At 44.1% G+C, this 13,104-nt stretch overlaps 1 protein-coding gene across 1 annotated transcript in view; it reads right to left on the minus strand.

Moving 5' to 3' along the window:
* Positions 1–11,561: 11,561 nt before the first annotated feature.
* Positions 11,562–13,104, minus strand: part of Hacl1 (2-hydroxyacyl-CoA lyase 1) — a 41,423-nt gene continuing 39,880 nt past the window's right edge. Inside the window, exon 17 of the mRNA XM_031361383.1 lies at positions 11,562–11,753. Coding sequence (XP_031217243.1) covers positions 11,721–11,753 — 33 coding nt within the window. The 3' untranslated portion in view covers positions 11,562–11,720. The remainder of the gene's footprint in view (positions 11,754–13,104) is intronic.

Raw genomic sequence — 13,104 nt, forward strand, 5'->3', positions numbered from 1 at the left:
GGAGGGGGGAAAGAGGGAGGGAGGAAGGGAGGAAGGGAGGGAGGGAGGGAGGGAGGGAGGGAGGGATAGAGAGAGAGAGAGAATTATGTCTTTTGAAACCTTAAAAGCCCGTCCCCAGTAACACACCTCCTCCAGCAAAGCCACACCTCCTAATCCTTTCCCAATAGTTCAATAGTTCCAACTGGGATCAAGTATTCAAATACAAGAGTCAGTTCAGGTCATTCGCATCCACATCACCACAGCCCAAGTCTGGCCTCCCTCAGTACCCGCCACACACATTGTACACAGACACATGAAGGCAAAACTTCCATATACATAAAACAAAATAAACGTAAAAGAAATTCTTGAGTTCATTTTGTCCCTGTGGTTAGAAGGGGAAGCTTTAAACCCACCTTTCACCTGTCCTTAAACCGTGTGGCACACTGGACACAGCAAGGGTGGGAGCTTTAACCAATATGGCTGTGTGGGTCCCACCTGATAGATTACAGTATGCTTGACCAAGATAATCTGAAGGCCCTCAGATATCTGAATCACTTGGTTTCAGGGCTGATGGGGTTGTGGATTCCACTCCCCACACATGAACAGACACAGCCCCACACTTGCAAAGAGCTTGCTAAACATCCATTCATCGACTGCAGCCAATTTTCTCTGATGTGCCCTAATAGGAGGGAGCTGTGGCATGGGTAATAGCAACCAACAAATAATTTAAAACTAATTTCTCCTTGGTTTGGGAATGTAGCATGTGACTTCCTGGCTGCCGACTGGCCTGGCTAATTCAGTTTGGCTCAGATGAATGGGTCTTTACTGAGCTAACAATACAGCCAGCCTTGTGCTGAGGTGTGGAAGGAAGACCGCCAAGTGAAATGTGCCCTCCCCCAACTGTCAGACATGGTCACTGTGTGGTTGTGGGGACTTTGCTTACCAAAGGGTTCCACAAGGGACCAAAGCTAAACTTCTCCTGACCCTGTGTGGGGTCAGGGGCCAACATGTGAAAAGAGGTTGGTGTGGGAATGTGCTCTGTTTGCTGCTAAGCATTTCTCTGTGCAGTATATACACCATATAACTTAAGTTCAGTTTTTCTATTACCCTCCCTAGGGAGAAGAGAAAGTGAGGCTCCCAGAGGTTGAAACCTATCAAAGAAGAAACAGTATGGATGCAGGCTCATCATGCACAAAACCTTCCCACCACCGCCCCCCCCCCCCCCCCCCCCCCCCAGATACTCTTTGTCCAAAATGGCAGACAGATTGGATCAGACCCATTTGGCAGACCTGTCCTGCAGAATGAATTCTGCCCCCTGACCTGGGTTTTCATCTCAATCTAAAGGCAAGGAGACCTCAAAACTATGCCGGAGGCAGCCTAGAGAGACCCCTCCCAGGATGCACAGCTAAAACCAGAGCCCCAGCTGCCACTGCGAAACCTGCCACACCTGTTTGTACCAAGGCCACATCTTCCAGGTATTGTGCTATTCCCCACAATGAGTCCAGCAGAATGGGAAGGTGGCCTTGTTCCTGAGAGACATGGAACCTCTCTGGGAGAAGCTTGGTTCCATTTTCCTTTACCCAGCTTCGCCTTTTTGTTTTGTCAAAGACTCAGTAATGCTCTCTGCTCGAGATCTACTTGAGCATTGTTTCATGTATCTGTGGGATGTGGTACATCTCCTATTCTCCCCTTGTCTCTTCTCTCATACATTACATCCTGACCACAGTTTTCCCTCCCTTGTCTCCTCCTAGGCCCTCCTTCTCCCCCAGATCCACTCCTCCTGTTTTCTTTCAGGAAGGGTGGAACTCTGAAGGTTATCAACCGGTCATGGCATATCAGGTTGCAGCAAGACTAGGCAACTGCCCTTATATTAAGGCTGGACAAGGCAACCCAGTAGGAGGAAAGGGTCCCAAAAGCAGGCAAAAGAAATCAGAGTCAGCCTCCGCTCTCACTATTAGGACTCCCACAAGAACAGCAAGCTATACAACTGTAACATATATGTAGAGGACCTGGGTCAGACTCATACAAGCTTCTTGTTGGTTCAGTCTCTGCGAGCCCCTACAAGCCCAGATTAGTTGATACTGTGAGTTTTCTTGTGGTGTTCTCGACCCCTCTGGCTCCTTCCTCTCCCTCTTCTGCAGGATTCCTACAGCTCTGCCTAATGGTTGGCTGTGGGTCTCTGCATTGGTTTCCATCAGTTGCAGGATGGCATCTCCCTGATAAGGATTATGGTAGGCTTCCATCTACAAGTACAGCAGAATATCAGTAACAATCATTTAATTGACTTTGGGGGGTTGGAGTGGCTGGTTGTGTTTGGGTCTATCCTAGGTCTCTTGGCTATACTGGCCCTCTATGCAGTACCAGGCATGGGCTCCCATTTGTAGCACGGGTCTCAAGTTGGACCAGTCATTGGTTGGCCACTCCCTTAAGTTCTGTGCTATCTTTACCCCAGCAGGACAAATTGTAGGTTGGAGGTTTTGTGGCTGGGTTGGTGTCCTGATCCCATCACTGGAAGTCTTGCCAGGTTAGAGAAGATAGTCAGTTCAGACTCTGTATCCCCCATTGTTAGGACTTTTCACTAGGGTCACCCTTATAGAATCCATGGAGTTTCCATTGCATTAGGTCTCTACCTCATTCCCAAAATGCCCTCCAATTCCAATCATCTCTCCCTGTACTCTCTCCCTCCAACCTGTTCCCACCCCCATTCCCAGTCCACTGGTGAGATCTATTATACTTCCCCTTCCCAGAGAGGTCCATGCATAACACTTGAGCTCTCCTCGTTACTTAGTGTCTTAGGGTTTCCATTGCTGAGAAAAGACATCATAGCCAAGGAAACTCTTATAAAGGACAACGTTTAATTGGGTTGGCTTACAGTTTCAGAGGCTTAGTCCATTATCATCATGGTGGGAAGCATGGCAGTGTGCAGGCAGACATGATGCTGGAGAAGGAGCTGAGAGTTCTACATCCTGATCCGAAGGCAGCAAGGAGAAAACTGTCTTCCAGGCAGCTAGAAGGAAGATCCTGAAGCCCACTCCCACATTGACACACTTCCTCCAACAAGGACACACCTACTCCAACAGGGCCAGCCGCACCTCCTAACAGTGCCACTCCCTGGGCCAAGCATATTCAAACCACTACACTTAGCTTCTTTGGCTCTATGGATTGTAGTATGAATATCCTTTACTTTACAGCTAATATCCACTTATAAGTGAGTACATACCATGTTTGTCTTCCTGGGTTTGGGTTCCTCACTCAGGGTGATCTTTTCTAGTTCCATACATTTGCTGGCAAATTTCATGATATTGTTTTTAATAGAGGAATAGAATTCCATTGTGTAAATGAACCACATCTTCTTTATCCATTCTACATTCAAGGGACATCTGGGTTGCTTCCTGTTTCTGGCTATTACTAATAAAGCTGCTATGAACATAGTTGAGCAAGTGTCCTTGTGATATGGAGGGAGTTGTACTTAAATGGAGGAACTATTTTGGTTCATGGATCAGAGGCTCCAATAGGGGATGAGTTAAGCATCATGGCAGACAGAAAGCAGAAAGACCCAAGGGAGGGACAGAGGACATAGTACAGCTCTCCTGCACGCCCTAGTGACCGCCTTCCTCCAGCTATGCCCCACCTACTTTTTACCACATTCCACCAAGAACACATATCATGGATTAATTAATTCCTTGACTAGGTCAGCCCCCTCAGACCCAATAGCTTCCCCAAAGCCCATTAGCCAGCAACCAAGGCCCAGATGTATAAGCTTGTGGAATACATTTTCTATTCAAACCATGCTGCTCCACCCCTAGCCTCCAAACTCTCGTCTCCATTGCATAACCTAAGCTACATTTAGTACAGTGGTTTTCCTCCTTCCTAATGCTGTGACCTTTTATGGTGTTATGGTGATCCCCAACCATAACATTATTTCATTGCTACTACAGAACTGTAATTTTTCCACTGTTATGAACTGTAATGTAAATGCCTGATAGATATTCAACCCTGTGAAGTGCAGAGTAAGCATACCCATTCTTAAAGAGAGGAGCGGGGTATAGAATGGGATTAAGGCAGGCCAAAGCCCAGCAGAGAAATATCACATCTTGTAGTTCTGTGTCTAGCATCCAGGCACATGGTGTGATGTGACACTCAGAGGGCTTAGGTAGTCTCACATCGCTGGCCTTGCAGTTTGCAGCCCACAGGGCTTCTCTCTAAGGCTGGTGTGTATACTGCCCATATCTTTACTTGGCAGATGGATCCTGGGTCTCTACTGTATATTTGACTTCACCCTCACAGCTTCACACACAAGTCTCTCAGGGGCTGCCTGCAGGGACTACAACCTCTGTCTAGCCTTCAAGTCTGGGTGGACGTCCATGATCTAGTAACACATGGACTTTGCATGTCTGCATAACCATCATCATATGGACCAGGACATGGTCTCCTTATAGCAGGAAACCCTTGGTTCTAGGAAGATGCTGGGACCTCATAGTGCTTAATCGGCTGATTGTGGGAAATATTTCCCTACATGGTCTTGTGTGAGCTCTCCTCTCCAAGAAAACTCTGAGATGAGTTAAAAACCTTTGCACTTGAGCACCTGAGACTGGTTCAGTCTCATTTCCGAGCCCCTGAGGTAGGTTCAGTCTCATTCCTGAGTACCTGTGGTGGGTACAGTCTTAGTCCTAAGATTCGATCTAGGCATCTTTCCCATTGCCTGGATATAAACCACTTGCCTACTTTTCACAGCCCCAATCTCTTCAACAGCCACACTTTCCTCAACCATAATGTTACATGGGCTTCTTTTAGGGGATAACTCTTTTTCTAACTTTTCAACTATGCCTTTTGCTCTCAAGCCTTATTTTAAACTTAGCTAAAAAGCCTCCAGCAATAATTATGCAACACTCTCCATGCTGCAATGCCTTGAAACTTCCTGAAAAAATTAATTCATTTTAAAAAAAAATCAGATTTGGGGGTGGAGGATGGCTCAGTGGTTAAGAGCATTGACTGCTCTTCCAGGGGTCCTGAGTTCAAGTCCCAGCAACCACATGGTGGCTCACAACCATCTGTAATGGGATCAAATGCCCTCTTCTGATGTGTCTGAGAACAGCAACAGTATACTCACATAAAATAAATAAGTAAATCTTTAAAAAAAAATCAGTTTCAAAATCTAGAGCATGGGAAATCTTTTTCTTAGCTAGAATTTCACACAAGTGGCCTCTACTTTAATCTCAACAGTTCTGGTCCCCTGGTCTCCCACCAGAACCCTGGTTTAATCTTCTAAACATTCTTCTGGCCTGCTCCTCCACATTTATTATTCAAACCAGTTTAAAAAGAAAGCTCTATAGAAAGCACACGGCCAGGTGGTTACAGCAATGCCCTCATTTCTCAGTACCACTTGTTTGTCACTACGGCCAACTACTTAAAGTAGGGAAGATTTTTTGGTTCATGGTTTCAGTTCATGGTTGGTTGTCACCATAGCTTCTAGGCCCATTGGAAAGCCAACATGACATGGAGGAAGGATGGTTAGGGAAGCAGCTGGAGTCATGGAAGTCAGGGAGCATAAGAGAGGATGTAACTGTGCCAACAGTCTTCTCTCTTCTCACTTAAAAGCTTTAAAAAGGTATTTTAAAATTACATTTATTTGTGGTTGTGTGTGTGTGTGTGTACATGAGCATGCATGCTATAGTGTGTATGAGGTTAGAGGGCAGCTTGTAGGAGTTGGTTGTCTCCTTCTACCATGTGGGTTCCTGGGATCAAGCTCATCAGAAGTGGTAGGAAGCGCCTCTCCCTGCTGAGCCACTGCCCTTTATCCCCACCAGCCTATTGGATGGCGCCACCCACACTCAGGGTGAGTTTTCTTCCCTTCATTAATACTCTCTGAAAAATTCTCTCTCACACATACAGCCAAGATGGTTTTTAGAAACATTACTAAAAATTACTCATCTTTTACTAAACATCTCTCCAATCAATCCAATCAAGTTGACAAGATTGATCATCAAAATTAACATGTGAAAAGAAACAACTGAGTACAAAGAATCACACACACACACACACACACACACACACACACACACACACACACACACACACACACACACACAACCCCAAAAAACTAGAACAAAACAAAAAACCTGTGTGAGAGGAACAGAGAGTGGCAGGCAGGGTCAGGGGAGGGTGGAGGAGCCAATGGAGAGTGTGGATGCAGGAATGGTAGAACAGGTTTTTGTTTTTGTTTTAAAACAAACAAAATGAATATCGTAGGCATAAAATCCAGACTTTAGCCCTCAAGTGTGAAAGAAATATTTATTATTACAATTGAACTTAAAATCTGAACTCTATTTTGCTAAGGTAGAAACTTAAATGAATTTGGGGCCTCACCTGCCCCAGCCTCTGCCCCTAGCATTGTGGGGTTTATTCAATAACCAGGCATTAGGACAGGTTTCTGATTCTTAGAAGATAGGTCATCAATCACCTGTGTGCTTATTTAAAAGTCTACTGTGGTTTCGGTGATGTCTATCTCCTGAGTCTCTTCCTTCCCAGGACAGTGATACTCTATTGCTGTTTGTCTGGTGTAAGTAGTGTTAGTCACCATGGAGCTGACCACATAGGGGCAAGAGGATGCAGGTCTCAAGGATGGGGGAGGTGACCTGGGTCACACCATGCTCACCAACAGGGAGAGATGGGAGTTAACTTAGCATGAGTACTGTGGGTTACAGAGATGCTGCAGTGGTGCAAAGGCACTAGAGGGAAGGCAGCTGTGCAGAAGAAATACTGTGGGATAAGAAAGGGTGTTGGTACACACCGTGCTACAGCAAGCATAGCAGGAACTAAGCTGGAGCTGGGGGGAGACCACCGAGAGAACAAGTCTTGGGAGAAGAAAACCACGTGGCTGGAGATTAAGCACATCACAGAGCCAGCTTCAATGACAGTAGGAAAGAAATGCTGGATCTTGCCACCTCTGTGGCTATTTCTATGCTATGGGCCAACCTTGCAAGCTTTCCTTCATACTGTGAAACTGGAGACACTGGAATTTCTAGGTGTGCAATTCTTTGCTCCTTAACTGGAGGGGTTAGTGCATCAGCTGAATGTGCTGTGGGTTTGTTGACCATCTAGCCCTTTTTTTTCTGGATAAAAAGGCCTTGAGGAGGAGGAAAGATAGAAAATTGTCCAGTGGAATGCTCATGTAGAGTCAGTGGTGCCTGTCAGAGCTGAATCTCTGGAGGTCCTCACTGTTCCTTCTACAGGGCAGAGCATGGCGGGCCATCTGCTGCTCTCTTCTGTATGACTCAGTTTTAGCTTAGTGGCAGCAATTACCAAACAGACAACACCCGGTCAACCTCCCTCAGCATGCACATACAGTGGGCAGGGCAGGTATCTCAGGCTTTCTGCCAAATCCCCAACTAGAATTTAGCTGGTTTTCAGGCATCTTAATACACTCATATGGTGCACTAGTGAAGTCTAAGTTTGAATGTTATTTCAGGACCTTCCTCATAGCAATGAAGTATTTCCCCACTGTCTCTCTTAAAAATTACCCAGCACTTGGGAGGTGGAGGCAGAGGCTTATGAGTTTGAGCCAGCCTGAACTATGTACTAAGTTCCAGGCCAGCTTGGCTAATGGCTGACTGAGTCTTGCCAAAGGAGAGGTGGGTAGGGATGGCAGGGTAAGTTATTATTTTCACTTTTGACTTCTTTTTCCTTTGGCGTTCCAAGGGTTATCATTTCCCTGTAATGGACTCGAGACTTTTCCCTAAGGCGGGAGACAAATCTATTGATTTCATATAATGTCCACAGACTGCTTTTTACTATGAGTTCTCATACAACTCTTATTTAGTGAACCCCTGCAGACATGGTGACCCACTTTCCTGAAAATACCTACTGTATTTGGGAGGAAGAACCAGTTACTTCAAAAATAAACCACTGCGCTTCACGCTGAATCACCACTAGTTTCCAGCTTGTGTTCCCTGCTAAGGGCCCACCTTTCCAAGTGACAGTGCATTCTGTGTGCTGGGCAAAGCACTATGGCTCTGGGTAGCTTTTGGGCTCCCCAAATAACTCCATGAAATATGACCAAGCACATCAAGAGAGGAATTGACCTAAGTAATCACATTTGAGTTATTACCAGGACTTTGCAAGCATGGACATTATTTAAGGCTTTGTTTTGGAGCCAGGGATTCTCTACGTAGCACTGGTTGGCCTATAATCCAAGGCTTGGTCTCAAACTCAAGAGATGTCTGCCTGCCTCTGCTTCCCTGAGTGCTGAGATGGAAGAGGTGTGCTACCATGCTAAACATTATTTATGATCTTGACTATCAACAAACCAATTCATATGTAGTTCAGGCCAACCTCAAATTTAAGATTCTAATGGTCAATCCTCCTGAGTCCTGGGATTACAGATGCATACAACTAGAGAGAATTTCTCAATACTTTACCTTTCTAAGAAGTAACTCCTATGACAAAACTAACTACAAGGTTGTTTTACAAAATAATCTGGGAGTGGATGATCAGGTACCATGCTCTTGGATTAATCTGGACTGACCTCTGCTGGCCAGACTATTAATCAGCCAACATTTTTTCTTCTAAGGATAACACAGTTAGAAAAGGGGACATTTACCCCTAATTATATCTAGCTGGAGTAATACAGTTCAACTTAAAAATATTAAGCCCTCCACATAATCTGTGTCAAAACTTGGCATTACATTTGGCTGTCAGGCAGGCGTCCATGGGCAGAGCTGGTTACTGAGGTTGTATGGGTTACCCAAGCCAAATGCTCCTCTGTGACTCCTCCTATGCAGTTTTGGCTCACTACACTTAAAACTACATAAGCAGGCTCGGATCAGGGCCCTGTCAGAGCCATACACTTCTCACTGCAAAAATCTCCTGGGTTCTCATCTACAGCTAGAAACTTCCCACACTGGGGTGGTCTCATGTGCCACACTTAGCCAGTGCAGACAAATCTACTGTAATGTATATAAACTGAATTTTGATATGAAGTCCTGTGCTCTGATTCATGAAAAACTGCAAATATAACAAGTATATCTGTTTCTATTATTTTAGTTCTAGTCATCATCATTATTGTTGTTGTTGTTGTTGTTGCTATTATTATGATCGAGTACCTGCATTTACCCATGCATACAATGTGTATGTATGGTTCCTGGAAGGCCAGCAGAGGGCAGTGGATCCCCTGGAACTGGAGTTATAAGCAGTTGTGAGCCTCTACATGGGGGCTGGGAACTGAACCTAAGAGAGAAGCTAACTCTGAGCCATCTCTCTAGCCTCCTATTCTAATATTTTAAAATACAGTTCTAATTTTTAAAAAAATGTTTACTTTTAGCTAGAAAGATAGCTCTGTGGTAGACTCTCTGCTTAGCATGGATGAAGTCTTAGATTCAATTCCCAGCACCTGCAAAAACACTTTCAACATTTTCCTTTTGTTGTTGTTGGGCATTTATTGATTGATTGATTGATGATTGATCTGTCTTTGAGTTTTTTTCGAGACAGATTCTTCTGTATAGCTCTGGCTGTCCTGGAACTTGCTCTGTAGACCAGGCTGGCCTTGAACTCACAAAGATCCGTCTGTCTCTGCATCCTGAGTACTTGGATTAAAGCCATGTATCACCACTCCCCGGCTCACTTTTAACATTTTCTAGAAGATAAAAATGATATTAAAACACTTCCATCACTAAGTTGCATTAAAACTGTGAAACCCATGCTGAAATCCTGAAGTTCCAAATGATATTACTTGTCGTTTCCCCATAGTTGTGTAAACCCAGTTTGGGTGTAGAGCCTTGTGCCACAATTCTTTCAAAGCTAGTACTTGTGTATGAGTGCATGCCCATATGTGGGTATGTGTGTGCTACAGCCAATGTGTAGAGGTTAAAGGTCAACTGTGTAGACCTGGTTCCCTCTTTCTACATTTCTGTAGGTTCTAGAGATCAAACTCTGCAAGGCAAGTGCTTTTACACTCTGAACCATTTGCCTAATTTCTTTATCTTATTATTTATTTATATATTGGCGGTGCTGAGATATTAAACTCAGGCTTGGAGTGTTCGAGGCAAGCAATCTACTTCAGCCAAATCTCCAATCACTTTTTTTTTTTTTTTTTGAGACAGTCTCTCCATAAGCAGCTCAGGCCCATCTTGAGCTCTCAGTATAACTCAGGTTGGTGAAAGACATTTTTTTTTAGCTCTCTTATAATCGTAAGGTAACACTACCATTGTGTGGTCTGTCAATGACCAAAATGTCCTTACACAGCACATGACAATACACCATGGATAACTTTGTGGGTCTCAGGGTAGTATGCATACACAAGACAACTAATCTACAGTGGTTAGTGTGGAGGTGGTGTGGCTTGTCTGGATCAGTGAGTCCTTTCCAGGAAGATCATTTAACTCATCAACTATAGAGCAAGCTCCACAACAACTGAGATTAGAACCAAAATCAAAAATAAAATACAAAAATAGACGGAGTGTACATCTGCAGTAGAGCGGTGCTCTTAGGATCTCTGAATGCTACGTCGTTTATACAGCTTCCATGTCTTTCTCCAGAAAGTGTTTTTAAAGGATACAGTTTTTTTTTTTAAGATTTATTTATTTATTATATGTAAGTACACTGTAGCTGTCTTCAGATACCCCAGGAGAGGGCATCAGATCTCATTACGGATGGTTGTGAGCCACCATGTGGTTGTTGGGATTTGAACTCATGACCTTCGGAAGAGCAGTCAGTGCTCTTAACCGCTGAGCCATCTCTCTAGCCCCAAGGATACAGTTTTAACTTGGGAAATTAACTTGGATTTACATAAAAGGAAACTGATGTGTAACTTGGCAGTTCGACACTTACAATGCTATTATTTAGTCATTTATGTGGTAGAACACTGTTAGTTGATCTCTATTCCTTGACAAAATACTGGAGAAAATCAATTTAAAAGGAAGAAATACTTACTTTGGTTCATAGCTTTTTAAGCTTTCAACTTCATTTTATTTTAAATTGTGTGTATATATGCATTTGTGTGCGGGTATATGCATGAGAGTGGAGGTGCCAAAGGAAGCTGAAGGCATCAAATTCTCCCCGAGTCCCTGGAGTTGCAATTACAGGCAGTTGTGAACCACCCAATTTTGCTAAGAACCAAACTCACATCTTCTGCAAGAGTAGTTTGTGCTCTTAACCGCAGAGTCATCTCTGCAGCCCTTGCTCAGCAGTGAACGTTCTAGTCCATGGTCACTTTGCCCTTTTGCTTTTAGGCCTGGAGTCCATCATGATGGGAAGCTCATAAAAGGGCTTGCTCAGCTCATTGTGTGGGGGCTTGAGGAGTGGCATCATGCTGGGTCCTAATCCCCAGTTACCTCACTCCACCATCTAACAGTGCCTGGAGCTGCTGAAGAAGCCTTTGGCATATAAGCCTTTAGGACTATTTAAGATCTAGAATCATGGGGGCTTAGTGGTTAAGAGCACTGGCTGCTCTTTCAGAGAACCCAGGTTCAATTTCCCGCATGGCAGCTTACCACTGTCTGTAACTGCAGTTCCAGGGGATCTGACACCCTCACACACACATACAAGCATGCAGAACATCAATGCACATTTTTAAAAAAGCCAAAGTCATAACAAATAATGTCTGGCTTTAATCAATTTCTTTACTATAAAACACAATTTAAAGTGTATTTTTAAATACAATTTTAGCATTTTGGTAATTTTGCTATAAAAAGTAAATTTTACCTTGCAGGAAAGAGAAAATTCCTCAAAACCATCAAGTGGTTTGTTCACATGTTAGAACGGGTGAGCCAGTGAAAATCCTAGAGAAAAAAAAAAGACAGCATTGAGGCAGAAGAAATGGCTGTATTACACTGCATCCTCACTGTAATCCCTTTAGGATCTAAACTATACAACAGTGGTAAAAAATGCTGAAAAGTAATTAGTGAGGCCAATTCACTAATGTGCTCTCCCCACTAGGCCCACACACAGATTACTATAGAGACTTAGATATTCCTGCAGAAAGCGGGAAGCAGCCAGCCACTGTGAATCAATGGCTAATGGTCACAGACAAACATTCAATAAGAAAATAACAGCTTGGAAATGAAAATATGTCAGAATCCCACTGGGATGAAGATAAAAAATGTTAAAGTATTTGATATAAGGATAAACCTACAGAATTATGCAAATGATGCTCATAGGGAAACTGTAGCTCAGCTGTTGAAGCAGACCTTTAAAAGAACTGGAAGGATCCCTGCCAATGCCACTGCCCGCTCCCTCGTGACCCACTCTGTGTCCATCTGCATGACTGGCAGGTTCTGTTCTAAGTGTCTCTTCTTAGCTCTAATGTAAATTCTGAGGTCTCCCACATCTGTTTGTACACAAACAGAATCTCAGCAGAATTCTATATATCTGACAGTTTCCAAACTAGTTGTTGTATATTTTATTGATTGTTTGGGTATCTGGTCATAAAAACCAAGAGAGTGGGACTAGAAAGATGGCTTTGTGGATAAAGTGCTTGCTGGCAAGCATACGGATTGGAGTTCAGACTCCTGGCACCCACATAAACGTATGGGAGGGGGAGCTGAGATTCCCTCTGGGGTAAGTTAGCCATATCAGTGAGCTCTGGGTTTAGGAAGAGACCCTGGATCAATAAATAAGAAAGTGAAACACAATTGAGGAAGACATCTGATGTCAGCTTCTGGCTTATGTACTCACCACACATGTGCACCCACATATGTGAACACACATGCACATAGACCACATACATATACACATGCTGGGGCGGGGAAAGGAGAGGGGAGAGGCAACAAATTATTGAGTAGATTTCTGTTCTGAAGAGTGGCTGATAGTCAGAGGGACAGGTATGTAAGCACAAGCAGGTAGAAGCTCCAGAGTGCACAGAGTAAGAACGAAAATCAGCTTACTCTAAGATGGAAAGCTGATATCACACAGCACACTTCGACATTTATCTCACTATTGTGGCTACTGCATCAATATCCATTAGAGGTCACAGGGACTAAGTTGATTGCAATTTCATAGACCCACCGGCTGCACATACCACCGGCTGCACACACCACCGGCTGCACACACCACCGGCTGCACACACCACTGGCTGCATACACCATACACACCACTGGCTGCACACACCACCGGCTGCACACACCACTGGCT

This window comes from Mastomys coucha, unplaced genomic scaffold, assembly GCF_008632895.1.
Source record: "Mastomys coucha isolate ucsf_1 unplaced genomic scaffold, UCSF_Mcou_1 pScaffold9, whole genome shotgun sequence".
Lineage (NCBI taxonomy): Eukaryota > Metazoa > Chordata > Mammalia > Rodentia > Muridae > Mastomys > Mastomys coucha.